The 16,799-nt window shown below is 64.7% G+C and overlaps 1 protein-coding gene and 1 long non-coding RNA gene across 3 annotated transcripts; one reads left to right on the top strand and one right to left on the bottom strand.

The window, feature by feature from the left end:
- The first annotated feature begins 2,884 nt into the window (after window positions 1-2,884).
- Window positions 2,885-10,580, top strand: CSPG5 (chondroitin sulfate proteoglycan 5). Of its 2 annotated transcripts, none has more exons than XM_032686744.1 (5): window positions 2,885-3,011; window positions 4,626-5,871; window positions 6,876-7,064; window positions 8,342-8,414; window positions 8,892-9,657. In XM_032686744.1, exons 1-5 carry the CDS (start codon window positions 2,948-2,950, stop codon window positions 8,940-8,942), a joined length of 1,623 nt encoding a protein of 540 aa, XP_032542635.1. In that variant the 5' UTR covers window positions 2,885-2,947; the 3' UTR covers window positions 8,943-9,657. The 2 variants fall into 2 exon arrangements, with proteins under 2 accessions (XP_032542635.1, XP_032542627.1); XM_032686736.1 differs by lacking the exon at window positions 8,892-9,657 and adding an exon at window positions 10,098-10,580 and having other exon boundaries at window positions 2,888-3,011.
- Window positions 10,581-10,596: 16 nt separating this feature from the next.
- On the bottom strand, window positions 10,597-12,835 carry LOC116786380. Its single transcript, XR_004356903.1, has 2 exons — window positions 12,722-12,835; window positions 10,597-12,153 (listed from the first exon to the last, which is right to left on the bottom strand). It is a non-coding gene; the product is annotated as an uncharacterized LOC116786380 (long non-coding RNA).
- Window positions 12,836-16,799: the final 3,964 nt, after the last annotated feature.

Consider the following 16,799-nt stretch of genomic DNA (forward strand, 5'->3'; position numbering starts at 1 on the left):
CTGGGGTGGGACATGGGCCCCACGGAGAGGAGGAGCCGGTGCTCAGGACATGGGCAGTCCCGAGGCTGGGGGAGCCTCCTGCCACGGAGGTGTCCAGGGTGGGATCCCGAGCAGCTCCAGGCTTGGCCCCGGTGGGCCCAGGGGTCCCTGCCAGCCCCCCCAGCTTCCCACCCCCAGGAGTTACTGCAGGTGCTGGAAGTTTCCATGGGCTGCTGCCCTGCCCGGGCTCCATCCCATCCCCATCCCCATCCCAGATCCTACCCACCTCTATCCCATCCCATCCCCATCCCCATCCCGGATCCCACCCACCTCCATCCCCAACTCCATCCCAGATCCCACCTGCCTCTATCCTATCCCATCCCCATCCCCATCCCGGATCCCACCCACCTCCATCCCATTCCCATCCCCATCCCCATCCTGGATCCCACCTGCCTCCATCCTATCTCCATCCCCACCCCGAATCCCACCCACCTCCATCCCATCCCATCCCCATCCCGGATCCCACCCGCCTTCCTTCGGCCTCCTGCTGCCATGGGGGGGACCTGGCCCAGGGACCCCCCAGCCCGTGGGACCCCGATGCCTCTTCCCAACCCTTTCCCGGCCATCACAGCCGTGTCCCCCTCCATCCTGGCGGCCCCTCGGCCCGTCCCCTTGGAAACGCATCCAGGGCCGGAAGCCTGGGGAATACTAAGCAGGTGCAGCCCCTTCAATCCCCCTTTGAGAGGGACAGAGCGGGGCTTGTTCCCGGCTCACGGAGCCCGGCCAGGAACTGGGGGGGGAGAGGGACCCCCATCCCCAGCAGCCCCCCCCACACACAGGGGTCCCTCGGAGCAGGACGGGGGGGGCCAGGGAGGGACCGGGGGGGTCACGGCCCAGCTGATGTGGGACCCACACGGGGGGGGGTCCCCAGGGAGCACCCACTGCCCCCCTGGCCCTGCCCCGAGCATCCCTTAGTGGGGTGGGATTTGGGATGTGGGTGTGGGATGGCTGATGTGGGATGCGGGATTTGGGATGTGGGTGTGGGATGGTTGATGCAGGATGCAGGATTTGGGACGTGGGTGTGGGATGGCTGATGCAGGATTTGGGATGTGGATGTGGGTGTGGGATGGCTGATGCAGGATTTGGGATGTGGATGTGGGATGGCTGATGCAGGATGCAGGATTTGGGATGTGGGTGTGGGATGGCTGATGCAGGATTTGGGATGTGGATGTGGGATGGCTGATGCAGGATGCAGGATTTGGGATGTGGGTGTGGGATGGCTGATGTGGGATGCGGGATTTGGGATGTGGAATGCCTGATGTGGAATACAGGATGTGGGATACTTGACCCGGGTTATGGACTGCCTGGTGTGGGACGTGGGATGCAGGATTTGGGATGCAGGATGCCCGATGTAGGATGCAGGTTGTGGGATGCCCAGTGCAGGATGTAGAATGTGGAATGCCCGATGCAGGGTGTCCAGTGTGGGATGTGGGGTGTCCAGTGTGGGATGTGGGATGCTCGGTGCAGGATGCCCGATGCAGGATGTGGAATGCCTGATGTGGGATGTGGGATGGGGGAGCAGCCACGACGGGCACATTCCTGTGCTGCAGGTGGAGGTATCCAAGGACACACGGTGACCTTGGGAAGCCTCAGCCAGCCGGGAGCTCGGCCGTGGGGGATGAGGTGTCCGTGGGGGACGGGGTATCCCTGGGGGATGGGTATCCATGGAACCCGGGGTGCTGGGACAGCCGAGGAGCCCTCGCTCTCCCGCACACACGTCCCGGCTGAGCCACTGGTGGGAGCAGCCCCCTGCCCACATCCCCTGCCTGTACCCCTGCCCACATCCCCTGCCTGTACCCCTGCCCCCATCCCCAGCCCCTCATGGGTGGGCCACAGATGACAGAGGCCCTGGTGGCCCCTGGTGGCACCTGGACCACTCTGGCCCCGGGAAGTGGCTCTGTGGCCGTGGGGAGCCCACACGGGGGTCAGGGAGGGGCTGACCCGACAGTGGGGTCTGTGCTGGGGGGGTGAGTGGTCACAGCCCCCGCTCTGGGCCAGAGCCCCGCGGTGCCCCCGGGCAGTGGCTTTGCCCCCAGGGCCGTGCAGGAGTGGGGGGCTCGGGGGTGCAATGGGGGTCCCCCCCGCTGGTTGAGGATGCTGGGAGGGGACCCCGGAGCTGGTGCAGGGATGTGTCCCCGCCCCGTGCAGGAGCGGTCTGGGGGAGTCAGAGGGGGGTGCCGGTGCCGGGGGATTCCAGGAGGTGTCCCGTGGTGCTGGAGGGTCCCGGGGGGTGCTCTGGTGCCCCCCAGAAATGCCGGTGCCAAGATGTGCCCCCCGGTGCCTCCCCCCGGGGATGCCGATGCTGGGGGGTGCAGGGGGGTCCCGGTGCAGGGACGCCGCCCCACAGAGCAGCACTTTGGGGGTGGGTGGGGTCACGGGGGATGCCGATGCTGGGGGGTGCCGGGAGGGGTTCCCCGGTATCCCCCCCCAGGGAACGCTGGTGCTGGGGGGGAGCTGGGATGTGCCCCCCGCTTCTTCCCCCAGGGATGCCGATGCGGGGCAGAGGCAGAATGTGCCCCTCGGCGTCCCCCTCCTGGGATGCCGATGCTGGGGGGTGCCAGGATGGTCTCCCCCGATGCTGGGGGGTACAGGGATGTGCCCCCCGGCGCTGCCCCCGGGGATGCCGGTGCTGGGGGGGCCGGGATTTGTGCCCCCCGGGGATGCCGCTGCCGGGATGGGTCCCCCGGTGTCCCCCCCGAGGACGCCGATGCTGGGGGGTGCCGGGGGGGTGCGGTGCCCGTTCCCGGTGCCGCTGCCGCGTCCCCGGTCCCGCCCCCGCCGCCCGGCCCGGCCCCCCGGCTCGGCTCGGCGCGGCTCCGCTCGGCTCGGCGCGGCTCGCTCGGAGCGGGGCGGGCGGAGCCGCTGCCGGTTCCGGCCCCTGGCCCAGCCGGGGTCCCTCCATGCCGCCATGGCCCCCCGCGCCCCCCGCGCCCCCCGCGCCCTGGCCCTGCTGCTCGTGATCGGCGCCCTCGGTGCGTTCCGGGACCGCGGGGAGCGGGCGCGGGGGGGACGCGGGATGGGGACGGGGGGGCGGCTCCCGGCGCGGGGGGATCCCCCCGGTGGGGAGCGGGGAGGATGCTGCGGGCCGGGCGGGGGCTGCGGGGCGGGGGGGGATCCCCGGCCCGGGGCTGGATCCCATTGCCGGGGCTGCATCCCCGGGGGGGAGGTGGATCCCCCGGGGGGGCGGCTGGATCCCCTTGCGGGGGGGTGGTGGTGGTGGTGTTGATCCTGTTGCCGGGGCTGGATCCCCTTTATGCGTGGTGGAATCTGCGGGAGACGGGGAAGGGCTGGATCCCCTCGCAGGGCGGGCGGGATCCGCTTGCCGGGGGCCGGATGCCCTGCGGTGGGGTCTGGATCCTTTTCGTGGGGCCGGATCCCTGGCGTGGGGCTGGATCCCCTCGCAGGGCGGCCGGAATCCCCTCGCCGGGGGCCGGATCCCCTGCGGCAGGGGCTGGATCCCCGCGTGCGTAGGGGGGGCATCTGCAGGAGGCAGGGAAGGGCTGGAGCCCCTTGCAGGAGGGACGAGATTCTCTTGCAGGGGCTGGATCCTCTTGGGATTACGGGGCACACTTGCAGGAAGCAGAGAGGGTTGGATCCCCTTGAAAGGGAGCTGCATTCCATTGCAGGAGGGGCTGGATACCCTTGGAAGGGGGCTGGATACCCTTGCAGGGAGCTGGGTCCTGTTGCAGCGGCTGGATGTGGTTGTGCATATGGAGTGCACTTGAAAGAACCGGAGGAGGGCTGGGTCCCCTTGGAAGGGGGTTGGATCCCTTGGAAGGGGGTTGGATCCCTTGGAAGGGGGTTGGATCCCCTTGGAAGGGGGCTGGATCCCCTTGGAAGGGGGCTGGATCCCCTTGCAGGGGGCTGGATCCCGTTGTGCATATGGGATGTTTATGCAGGAATCAGAGAGGGCTGGATCCCCTTGGAAGGGGGATGGATCCTGTTGCAGGGGGCTGGATCCCCTTGTAGGGGCTGGATCCCGTTGTGGGAAGGGCTGAATCCTGTTTTGTATGTGAGATGCATATACAGGAACCAGAGGGGCTGATCCCCTTGGAAGGGGCTGGATCCCACTGCAGGGGGCTGGATCCCCTCGCAGAGGGGGCTGGATCTGCTGGGCGAGGGGGAGTCTGGATCCCATTCCGGGGAGCTGAATCCCCTGTGTGTGTGGGGTGCATTTACAGGAACCAGAGGAGGGCTGGATCCCCTTGCAGGGGGGCCTGGATCCCTCTGGGGGAGGGCTGGATCCCCTTGCAGGGCAGCTGAGGGGGCTGAGCCAGGGGCATCTCGGTTTGGGAGGGGCCGTGTTGGGGGGGGTGTGTGTCTCTATTGCGGGGGGTCACAGAGCTGTGGGGGTGACTGGGTGCAGGGGCACCATCAGAGCTGGGGGTTTCTGCGGGGTTCATCCCTTCGGTCCCCGGGAGAGGCTCAAGGATTCAGGGTGGAACCCCCCCCAAATAGCTTGTTGGGGTGCTGGGGTGTGCAAGGTCGAGCAGGTGGGGACCTGTCGGGACCCCCCCAGGTTGCCACGTCCTCCCAGAGGTGCGGGGGCACCTCTGACACGCCTTTCTCTCCTTGTCCCCCTCCAGCATCTGAGCGGCCCCCCCAAAACACCAGCGATGCCGAGGGGAGAGCCTGGGAGGGCTCACTGGAGAGCAGCCCCCCGAAATGGGACCTGGCGAGCGGAGACCCCCCGGGGGGACCCAGCAACAGCACCAGCCCCGAGGGGGTCGCGGCAGGACCCCAGCTAGAGCCCCCCGGGGGGGGCACGGCCACCACGGACCCGTCGGCGACGCCGGAGGGGTGCCCGGGGTGCTCCGGGGAGGGCGATGCCAGCGCCGTGCCCCCCGGGGCCGTGACCTGGCCCGGGGCCGAGGGGACGGTGCCCGTGGCCCTGGGCAGCCCCGAGGAGCCGGGGAGCGGCGAGCGGCCCACGGCGGCCTCCCTGCCCGGCCCGGGGGGCATCGGGGGGCTCCCGGCCGCCCCGCCCAGCCCCCCCGGCCCCCAGCTCGCCACCGACTCGGCCGAATCTGAGCTGCTGCCGGCGGCCGGGGGCTCGGCCGCGCCCCAGAGCCCCGTGCTGGGCGAGCCCAGCCCCGTGCCCGCCGCCGCGGGGGACTCGGGGGGTCCCCCGGAGCTCTGGGCGGCCCCGTCCAGCCCCGCCCCGGCGCAGGGGGCTCGCGGCTGGACGGACCTGACGTGGCTGCAGGAGCCCATCACGGCGGCCACGGGCCCGGCCAAGCCGCCGCCCGGCCGGGCGGGCTCCGACATCATCGACGTCGACTACTACGACCTGTTCGAGGGGGGCGACGCACTGGGGGGCTTCCCCGGGCCCGGCCGGGAGGCGGCCGGGTCTGCGCGGCGGCGGGAGCCCGACGGGGCGGCCACGCCCTGGGCCCTCCACGAGCTCTACGACGACTTCACGCCCTTCGACGACGCCGATTTCTACCCCACCACCTCCTTCTACGCCGACGGGGACGACGAGGACGAGCTGGAGGACGAGGAGGAAGAGGAGGAGGAGGAAGACAGGGAGCTGGAGGATGAGAACGGCTACCGGCCGCCCGCCTCGGCCGTGCCCGGCGCCGCGCCCGCCCCGCGGGACCCCCGGCCCACCGGGCGCCGGGACGCGGCCCCGCTGCCGTCGGGCGTGCCCGGGGGCAGCCCCACGGCCTGGCCGCGGCCCGGGGAGCGGGGCCAGCCCGACAACGGCTCCGAGTGCCGGAGCGGGTACGTGCGGCACAACAGCTCCTGCCGCTCCCTCTGCGACCTCGTGCCCAGCTACTGCCACAACGGCGGCCAGTGCTACCTGGTGGAGAGCCACGGGGCCTTCTGCCGGTAAGAACGGGGGCCCTGGGGGGTCTGGGGGACATGTGGGGGCTCGCCACCCCTGGGCACCCCATCCCTAGGCTCTCCATCCCCTGTACTCCATCCCGGGGCTCTCCATCCCTGGGCATCCCCTCCCTGGGCTCTCCATCCCCTGCACCCCATTCTCAGTCTTCCCATCCCCATGTAACCCGTCCCTGGGTTCTCCATCCCTGTGCATCTCATTCCCAGTCTTTCCATCCCTTGTGTAGCCCATCCCCAGTATCTCCATCCTCCGTGCACCCCGTCCCTGACCTCTCCATCCCCCTGTACCCCATTCCCAGGCTCTCCACCCTCTGCCCCTCACCCAGGTCCCTCCGGCCCCCGCATCCCGATCCCGCCGGGACGCGGAGGGGTTTCCCTGCCCCCCGAGCGGCGGCTGGGCAGGAATTAGGTCAGGGCTGTGCAGCCGCGGCTCCGGGGCGGCCGCGCTAATCGGCCCCGGCAGATGCGCCGGGGAGGCCGGTGCCGGCTGTGCCGCACGGATCGGGACGCGCCCCGCGCCTGGCACCGAGCCCGGCCCCGCGGGGGTCCCCCCAGCCCTGCTCCCACTGCTCCCGGCGCTGGGAGCCCCCGGCGAGGGGGACCAGCATCGGTGGGGGACCCCGACCACGCTGGCCCCCACTGTCCCCATCGCACTCAGCCCCGGTGTTGTGGTGTCAAACCTCCATCCCTGGGGACAATTAGCCCCCAAATCTCCATCCCTGGGGACAATTAGCCCCCAAATCTCCATTCCTGAGGACATTTAGCCCCAAAATCTCCATCCCTGAGGACATTTAGCCCCAAAATCTCCATCCCTGGGGACATTTAGCCCACCCACCCCTCAGCTCCAAGGTCCCCCTCGGGGGCCCATTAATCTCCTCCCTCCCAGACACTCGTAATCCCCCCGATTACAGACGCCACATCCCCTGAGGACGCTCTGTGGGCTGGGGGGGACACGTTTTGGGGCGGGGGTCCCTGACGGCGTGCCCCGGCAGGTGCAACACGCAGGACTACACGTGGCACAAGGGCACACGCTGCGAGTCCATCGTCACCGACTTCCAGGTGATGTGCGTGGCCGTGGGCTCGGCCGCGCTCGTGGTGCTGCTGCTCTTCATGCTCACCGTGTTCTTCGCCAAGAAGCTCTACCTGCTCAAGACGGAGAACAGCAAACTGCGCAAGACCAAGTGAGTGGCGCGGGGAGGGGACGGCGCTGCCGCCCCCCGCGCTGCCCCCCAAGGTGTCCCCAAACAGCCGCGGCGGGGGACGGGCTCAGCTCCCGGCATCGCAACGGGGCTGGGTGTGATCCCGTCCCTGCGGGGACAGCGCTGGCACCCCTCAAAATGTCCCCAGACTGTCCCCAAACAGCCGCGGCGGGGGGTGGGCTCAGCTCCCGGCAGTAGCACCAGGGTTGGGTGTGATGCTCTGTCCCTGTGGGGACGGTGCTGGCACCCCCCAAACTGTCCCCAAACGCCCCGGCAGCCGCGGCGGGGGGGTGGTCAGCTCCCGGCGGGATGTGGTCCCATCCTTTGGTGTCACCGGGACCCCCAGTGCCGGTGGGGACACGGTGACGTGTGGGTGGGAAAGCTCCCGGAGGCGGGAGCGCGGCGGGGCCATGGATGTGGCTCCTGCTCCACGGTTAATCCTTTAAAGCTGCTCCTGACTGGCACCAGTTAATCTGCTGCCCTGGGAGCTGGGGACACCGGCTGGGCTCGCCGGGAAATGGCCCGGCTGGGGACGCGGCTGGGGGGACAGGGAATGGTTGGGGTCACCCCCCCGCCGCGGCCGCTGCTGCCCAGCTCCCGGAACAAGGAGGAGGGAGCCCTCCCAGCCCGGTCCCTAATGAGCTGTTAATTAGTGTTTGGAAGTGCCAAGTGTAATTAGCAGGGAAGCTCCGTGCCAGCCCCTGGGTCTCCCTCTCCGGCCCTGGGAGCGGCGGCTCCCGCTGCCCCGGGCTGCCCTTCCCGCTCCCTGCCCAGAGCGGGGGTCACCCCAAACCCCCGGGGACGGGGGCCCTGAGCTCCCCAAAATGTCACACTGGGCTCATTTAGTCCCAAGTCTCCATCCCCGGGAGATGGAGATCCATCCGGGATCTCTGTGGACAGCCCCCAGAACTGGGATCTTTTAGCCCCAAACCTCCAGAGCTGGGGATATTTAGCCCCCAAACCTTAGATCTGGATGTATTTGACCTCCACAAACCCCCTTGTTTTGGGGCATTTAGCCCCCAGATATCCATCTGTGGGGACATTTAGCTCCTAAATTCACACAGATGGAGACATTTAGCCCTCTAAAGCCCCCAGATCTGGGGGTATTTAGTTCCAAACCTCCATCCCTGGGGACATTTGCCCCCCAGACCTCCAGCACTGGGACCAGTTACCCTCCCAACACCAGGGTTGCCCTGAAATGTGGCCGGGGGTGCTGGGGGGTCCCCACTCTCAGCCCGTGCCCTCCTGTCCCCCCGCAGATACCGCACCCCGTCCGAGCTGCACAACGACAACTTCTCCCTGTCCACCATCGCCGAGGGCTCCCACCCAAACGTAAGGACCTGCGTGGCACCGGCCCCTGTCCCGCTTCCCATCTCGCTTCCCACTCCGCTTCCCACCCCGCTCCCCGTCCCGCTCCCCATCCCACCCTCCGCCCTCTGCCCGGTAACATCTCGCCCGTCCCCCCTCCCCGATCCCAGCACTGCCCCCCTGTCCCCATCCTGCCAAGGCCACTGCTCTGTCCCCTTGCTGTCGGGTCCCCAGTGACCACCCTCCAGAGTTCCCGACGGCTTTGGCCCCGTGTGCGGGTGGCAGGGCTGGAATTTCCAGGGCGGGCAAACCGGGGCGTCGTGGCTCTGGCAGTGGATACTCCCCGGCTGTGGCATCGCCGGCAGGAGCAGCGGATGGCTCCGGAGGCAGCGGGTGATGCCGGAGGGTGACACGCTCCGGGCTGCTGCTGCTGTGGTCGGGGTGCAGCCCCCAGCATCCCCCGGATGCCCGTCCAACCTCCTGTCTTTCGGCTCGGAACAGAGAGAAGCGAAGGGCTTTGCGGAGCCGGAGGAGGAGCGTAGGTCCCTCTAAGCCATTCCCTATCCACGGTGTTCCCATCTTCCGACGCCTTTAGCAGCCGTAGCTGCCCTGACAGGAGGCTCCCGGGGCCGGCTCCCACTGCTGAGAGGATGAACCTTGGGATGGATCCGGTGCCGCTCCCGGCGTCTCACCGGGGTCTGACTCGTCCCTCGTCCCTCCCGGATGTGGAGGGTTTGGCACAGGGTGTAGCACACTGAGGATGCAGAGGGATCAGAAGGGGCAACACCCCTGAGAAAGGGGTTTTTGGGACCCCACGGTGGTGCCCATCCCGCTGATGGCACCAGCCCCGACTGGCCGGACGTCTCTGCCCAGGAGATGGAGGTTCCCGTCCTCGTGCGACACCACCCTCGGTGTCCCTGTCCGTCCGTCACTCTCCGTGTGGCACCAGGAACACCGTAACCACCACACCCATCCTGCCTTGGCAGCCCCCCATGCCAGGGCTCATCCTGCCCCACCAGTGCCAACGGTGCCACCGGGACCCTCCGGGCACAGCCGTCACCCGGCACGGCCGGAGCTCAGCCCCGGTGCCGGAGGGGCCGCTCCCCCGGGGATGTGGGACAAACTCGGGGCACAGCCCAGCCCCGGGGAGGGGAAGATGCTCCGGGGGGGGCATGGGGAAGAGTGTCCCCGGCTTTGCCAGCGGCACGGCGGGACCAGCTGTACCCTGAGGATCCGCAATAAATCCAGCCCCTCTGGCCTCCTGCCAGGCCGGGAGTTGCTAATTGTCCATGAGATGAGCCGGGCTGGGAATGGGACGAGGAGCTGGGTGGGGATGGTGGCTGGGATGGCTGGGTGGGATGGTTCCCGTGGCTGGCACAGGCTCCCATTGCTGGCACGAGCTCCTATGGCTGGCACAGCCCTTGGGGGCTGTTGGTGAGTGGTTTTTGGGAGCTGGAGCATCCCAGGGCGAGGGAGCTGTGGCGGGGCACAGCCACGTGTCACCACAGGTGGGTCGGACCCTCTCGCCCACCGGGTCCCCCGTGCCGAGGTGTCCTCTGGGGGGGGAACATTTGTCTCTCCCCCCCAGTGTCTCCCTGCAAGGGCAGCGCCCGCGTTGGGGTCGGTGGGACATCGGTGCCCTCCCCCAGTCCCTGCTGTGGGTCACCCCCCGTCCCCAGCACCCCCTGACCCCCGTCTCTCCCGCAGGATGATCCCAGCGCTCCCCACAAGCTGCAGGACTCGCTGAAATCCTGCCTGAAGGACGAGGAGCCCTTTAACATCCACAACTCGACGTCGCCCAAGCACGACGGTGGCAAAGGGGAGCAGGACGGGGGGGAGCTCAACTGCCTCCAGAACAACCTGACGTGAGGGCGAGGAGGAGGAGGAGGAGGAGGAGGAGGAGGGAGGGGAGGGGAGCCAGGCTCCCACCCTGCGCCCCCAGCCCTGTCCTCCCGCTGTCTCTTTTCCCGTGGCATGCTTTGGTGTGTTTTGTACAGAGGAAAACAAAAATCCCGGTACTAATTGGGCCGTGTCGTGGGGGTGTTTGCTCCGTGCTCCGTGTTTCTCGCTTGGGTTCGTTCCGCGCTGTGGTTTCTAAACCTTTGCCGTCCCCGCAACTGACTTTTTTTGTACTTTTGCCCCACTTTTTTTGAAATACAGGTAAAAACGACAAAAAAAGGGAAAAACAAAAAAAAAAAGGAAGATCTTGAAATAATAAATAAACCATTTTTTTTTTTAAAGTTAAGGCTCTCGCCGGTGCCTGCGATCTCCCGGCGCGGGCACGGTGGGAATCGCTCCCTGCTTCCACAGGGTCCCCTCTGAGCGTCACCCAGGGGGTGGTGGGTGCCTGCTCCCCCCTCCTCACCCTCTCCAGACACCTCCCCAGCTCTGCCAGAGCATATCCTGCTGCCATCCCAGACACCCCGGGATGTTTGGTGGAGGTGTCTGGGCTGCTCCAGGGCCTGCTCCATCCCCATCCCCGTCCCTGTCCCCACTGTGGGTCCCCCAACCATGTGGGTGCACACAGGGTGACAGCTCCTGGCCACTCCTGCCCCAAGAGCTGCCCAGGATGTCAGTGGGACTTTGGATGAGACCCCCCAGGGTTGTCACCCCCCAGCTCCCTGTTTCCATCCCCTCGGAGAAGAACTGGCACCACTGTGGTTGGGCTGGTCCCACCACCATCCCCCTGGCACCGGGTATGGAGCAGGGATCTCTCCCCAGGGAACCCCAGCATTCCCCCCACCCTCCCCTCTGGCCGTGGCTCCGTGTTGCTTCCCACAGGAACCGATTTCTTCTGGAGACGGATTCAGCCACGAGCCAACGCTCCCGGTTCCTCGGGGGAGAGCACACGAAGCCATTAACCACCGGGCAGTATTAGGTGTGTGGCACAGCAGGGATGCAGCCACAGCTCTCCTGGTGCTCTCCCAGCCCTCTCCCGGCCCTCTCCCACTGCTCTCCTGGGGCAGGTGGGAGCCAGAGCTGCAGCTCCTCACAGATTGGGTGTTCCCCATGTGTCCTGTGAGCAGCTAAATAATTAATTCTCGGCTCACTCGGGGAGATTAAACACTGAGGAGTGTGGTGGGAGCCGGCAGTCGATCCCGGCAGTCACGGGAAGCGGAGCGAGCGGCACCGCTGGGGTTTGGTCTGTGCCCTTCCTCTCCCAGCACGGAGCTGTGGGACAGGTAAAACCATGGATACAGCTCCGGGAGGGATGGACACAGCAGTAAAAGAGGGTGGGGTGGGGCAGAGCGATGTGCTGGTGGAGCAGGAGCCCAGCTGAGCAGAGGGGAGATGCTGATGTCCAAGGAAACGCCTGGAAAGGTGGGATATCCTGGCATGGGCAGAGGCTGGGCACGAGCTTCCCGTGGGACTGGGAGGGAGGGAAAGGGAGCTGAGGAGGGATGAGCATCACTGAGACAGCAGGGAGAGGATCTGTGCTGTGCATGAGGAGCGAGGGGAGAAGAAATGGTTATGGGTGTGTAAGGATGGGGTGTTGGAGGGGATCGGGAATCTGGGAATGACACGGGGTTGTGGGTGAGGAACATCTGAGGGGATGCAGGGAAGAGGATGGAAGGGGAGGGCACCCCTCACCTCCAGCTGCCCTTGGAGGGGTTGGCAGGGTGGGGTGCAGGGAGGGGCAGGATGGGGCAGCCGGGGAATGAGTACAACCACGGAACACACGGCTGGATGGTGGGACCTGGAAACCGCCTGCTCCTTGCTGGGATCCTTCCTCATGGTGCCTGTGGGTCCAGCTGGACACTGTCTGGAGAGAGATCCATCATGGATGGTGTCACCTGGGAGGTGAGACTGGCACAGTGCAGCCCCTCCATCAGGGACAGTGTCACCTGGGAGGTGAGGGTGACACCTGGGAGGTGAGGCTGACACGGCACAGCCCCTCCATCCCAGCACAGCCCCTCCATCCCAGCACAGCCCCTCCATCCCAGACCTCTCCTGGCCCCACACAGAGGTGCCCACCCTGGAGTGGTGCCCACCTTCCCCTGCCACCCGGTTTTGCCCCTTCCGAGGAGCCCACGCACGGCCAGGGCAGGCAGTGGTGGGAGCAGCCCCTCTGCAGAGCGGGGTGGGGACTCCTTGGGGCAGCTCCTTGTTTTGGGATGACCAGTGGAGGAATCCCAGGGACCAGAGGAATCCTCGGCTGCAGCCACTCACCCCACGGGCTGCAGGGACTCACTGGGATTCAGGACAAAACTGGGTCACAGGGATTTCAGCAGGTCTAGGGATGCTCCCGTGTCAGGAGCACGGGGGGGATTTGTCCCCCTGTCCCCCCACAATTCCCCCCGGCTGTTCCCTCTCTGTCAGACCCCACTCACCTGCCCTGAGTGCTCCTGTTTCCTGTGGGAAGGCACAGCCTCCGTTCCCTGTGTCACCCCGGGTGGTCACGAGCCCTGGAGCCCCACGTGGCTCTGGGGTCAGTGTCCCTCGCTGTGGTCTGGGGTCAGTGTCCCTTGCCGTGGTCTGGGGTCAGTGTCCCTCGCCGTGGTCTGGGGTCAGTGTCCCTCGCCATGGTCTGGGGTCAGTGTCCCTCGCCGTGGTCTGGGGTCAGTGTCCCTCGCTGTGCCTCAGCTTCCCCTGGAGATGACGGCCTGTTCCCAGCCCAGCCCAGGCTCTCATCCCACTCTGGCTTTCCCAGATGCGGGGAGGAGCGTGGTTTGGAGGGATTCCCCAGGGACAGGGCTCCCCATCAGCAGGGAGAGCGGGGCACGGTGAGGAGCAGGCACCGTGTGCTGTGCCGGGCACCGGAGCCGACCCCACAGGCCCTGGGGAGGAATTTGCCTCCCAGCCAGCAAAGCAACACATGGGCTCTGATCACAGGCCCGATGACGCCGGGCTGGCCGGGCCGGCACTGCCATTAAATTTCAATGCTTGGTTGGTTTGCTGGAGGGGGGCCGGGCCCATTGTGGCCCAAAGGGCTGGCACGGGACGCGGGAAGGGAGTTGGCATCGGCCCTCCTCGCCCTGTCCTCCTCTTTTCTCTTGCAGACACACAACAGGACCAGAGCCACAACCCCAGACAAGGAGCCTTTTCTTCCCTTGATGAGCTCCGGCTGTCCGGAACAAAATAGCCGGAGTCAGGATTCATCGGCTGAGTCCCGATTCACAACCGAGTCCTGATTCACCAACCGAGTCCTGATTCACCAGCTGAGTCCTGATTCACCAAATGAGTCCTGATTCACCAACTGAGTCCTGATTCACCGAGTCCTGATTCACAACCGAGTCCCGATTCACAACCGAGTCCTGATTCACCAGCTGAGTCCTGATTCACAACCGAGTCCTGATTCACAACCGAGTCCTGATTCACAACCGAGTCCTGATTCACAACCGAGTCCTGATTCACAACTGAGTCCTGATTCACAACTGAGTCCTAATTCACCAACTGAGTCCTGATTCACAACCGAGTCCTGATTCACAACCGAGTCCTGATTCACAACCGAGTCCTGATTCACAACCGAGTCCTGATTCACAACTGAGTCCTGATTCACAACTGAGTCCTAATTCACAACCGACTCCCGATTCACCGACTCCCGATTCACCGACTCCCGATTCACAACCAAGTCCCAATTCACCAACTGAGTCCCGATTCACAACCAAGTCCTGATTCACCGAGTCCTGATTCACCACCCAAGAGTCCCAGTGCACCAGATGAGAGTCCAGACTCACTGACCAACCATCCCAATTCATCAGCTGAGTCCTGATTCGACATCCAAGAGTCCAGTTCCCCAGCCAGGAAGGAGGGGAGAAGGGCTGGCAGCAGCAGTGCCATGGTCCCTGTCAGCCTGTGCTCAGTGCCCTCGGTGCAGGACGCTGCTCCTGGGGGATCCCGGGTTTGTCCAGCCCCCCCTGAGCTGCCTGGAGCTGGCAGTGCCATGTCTGTCCCTTGTGCCCTTCTAGGCACCCTGGCACCACGTCCTTTGGTCCCACACCCTTTCCTTTGAGGAGCATGTGGAAGATGGGGCTGGCTGTCTCCTCTCCCCTCGGTTGGTTCTCCTGTCCCGTGGCCTCCACAGTCAGGCTCCCTCTGCCTGTGGCTGCAGCCCAGACATCTCCAGTCACTCACATCTACACGTGGTGGGTGAATCCCACCTGTGCTGTCCCACCTCCAGCCCACAGGGAAAGGAGGGGCCATTCCCAAACCCTTTTGGACCATCCCTGGGAGCTGCTCTGCCCACCCCCAGCACAGGAGCATTACATGGGGAGCTATGGGATGTTCCCAGTGACCCAAAGGCAGGTTTGGGAGGAGATGTGTCCTGTAGGTCACGGTGGGAGCACCTCTGGTGACATCTAGGTGTTCCCACCACCACTGAGCTGCCTCCTGGCTTGTAGGAGCCCTTCACTGGCATTTGTGTAGCCAGAAAGCACCAGGATCTCAACATTCAGTGATGGGAAATACCAATTACTCCATTACTTTCAGTCTGGCTGGAACTGGGAGTGATTCCAGTATTGAACTGGCTCTGTGTTGGATTTGAAGGGAGGAGAAATGCAAAATCCTCTTAATCTTCATAAACTGTAAAATGCCCAGTGTGGGAACGACGAGCTGGGCATGCGCTGGGATGGCCTGAACCACGGCAGCTCCCCAGTGTCTCTGGCCAGCACAGCACTGGGGAACTGGTTCTGCTGGGAGAGGAAGGCAGTGGGGCTCTGGCAGCGATGGCAACCAGCCACCAGCCACCGGTTTGGAACGTAAAGGCAGGAGAAAAACTGCCTGAGACCGAGTGTGGAGCGAGAGAGTTCACGCCCCTCACAGAGGGATGTGGAAGAAAAGGGAAGAACAAAGACAAGGGACACTTGGAGAAGTGGGATCTCATGGGAGTCACGTTTAAAAGTGAAAGGAGTTAAGGAAACTGGCAGGGCTTCAAAGGAACTGCAAACAGCACCCACGGGGCCATCCCAATAGGAAACACGGCAGGAACCAGCCGGGCTGCGGAGCCAGCGCCTCACTGACCTCGGGCTGGGAAAAAAGGGTCCTGGAAAGTGGGAACTGGGTCAAATTACTAAGGACAGTTCCAAGGGGAGCATAAGCATGTGGGGAGACATCAGAAGGGCCAAATTGAGATGGAAATAGGCAGGAGTCATTAAGAGGAAGAAGAAAAGGCTCCATCGGCAGGAGGAGAAGGGAGCGTTGGTCCGGACCCAGGGAAGGAGGAAGGCAGCTGGCAAAGGAGGCATTCAAGGGGTTCACTGGTTTGTTTCAAAACCAGTCTTTAAAAAAACCCCAGCCCTTAAAGATGCCAACTGCAAGCAGATGCCCAGCACAATAAATAAGGTGCTGTGCTGCCACCGAGAGCAGCAGCTGCAAAAATGACAATTTAAACAGTGCACTCAGACTGCCCTGAGCACTCCCAGCTTCATCCTGTGGGACTCAGAACACCAGTTAAAGCCACCTGAGACCTGTTAGGTGGAAACCAATTAAAGCCACTCTGGGCCTGTTGGGTAGCACAAGGGATGTATGGATAAGGGTTTATAGGAGCAGGCATGTCATGGAAGGAAAGATGGAACCCATGGGAGAAGGTTCAGGGGACCAAGGAGAAAGAGGAGAGATCCGGGAAAGCCAGCAGTGGGAAGTGTGGAGACCTCGGGACCAAAGGAGACGAAGGAACAATCTCTGAAAGATTCTGCAACTCCCTGACAGGAGGGTGGAGCCAGGTTGGGATCAAATTCTTCTCCCAGGTAACATGAGACAGGACAAGAGGAAACGGCCTCAAGTTGTGCCAGGGGAGGGTCAGGGAAAATTTCTTCATGGAGATGGTTATCCAGCCCTGGCACAGCTGCCCAGGGCAGAGGTGGAGTCCCCATCCCTGGAGGGACTTAAAAGCCATGTGGATGTGGGCTGTCCCACCCGTGGAAGTGTCCAAGGGTTGGAACAATCTGGTCTAGTGGAAAGTGCCCCTGCCCATGGCAGGGGGTGGAACTGGGTGATCCTCAGGGCCCTTTCCCACCCAACCCACTGCAGGACTCCGTGATTTAATCTATGTGTGCAATTTGCATTTATTAAAGGAACCCAGAGCCATCCTGCAGGAGCTCCCGGGAGGCTCAGTCACCTTTTCCTGGGAGCTACAAAAACGCAGCGTGAAAATATGGTCCTTGTTTAGAGCTGAGAACTGCACAGGGAGGGAAGAGACGGCAGATGGGACAATGTGGTGGGTGGAGGACACAGAGCAGCAGTGAGACAACACTGGCTGCCATGGCAGACTGGGGGGAGCACCAGGCCACTCAAACTTGGAGGGGTTTTGTGCAGGCATTGGAAAAGAGGAGACTTCAGAAAGGATTCGGGCTAGGTCAGGGTTATGTTATGTTAGGGTTAAATGTGGAGATGCTCTTGCAGGCTCAGAACTCCAGCTCTGCACGGTGGTCCAGGCCTGGAATACAGAGGTGGGGCGGAGAAGGGGATCCC

The sequence above is a fragment of the Chiroxiphia lanceolata genome, chromosome 1 (genome assembly GCF_009829145.1).
Source record: "Chiroxiphia lanceolata isolate bChiLan1 chromosome 1, bChiLan1.pri, whole genome shotgun sequence".
In the NCBI taxonomy this organism is placed as follows: Eukaryota; Metazoa; Chordata; class Aves; order Passeriformes; family Pipridae; genus Chiroxiphia; species Chiroxiphia lanceolata.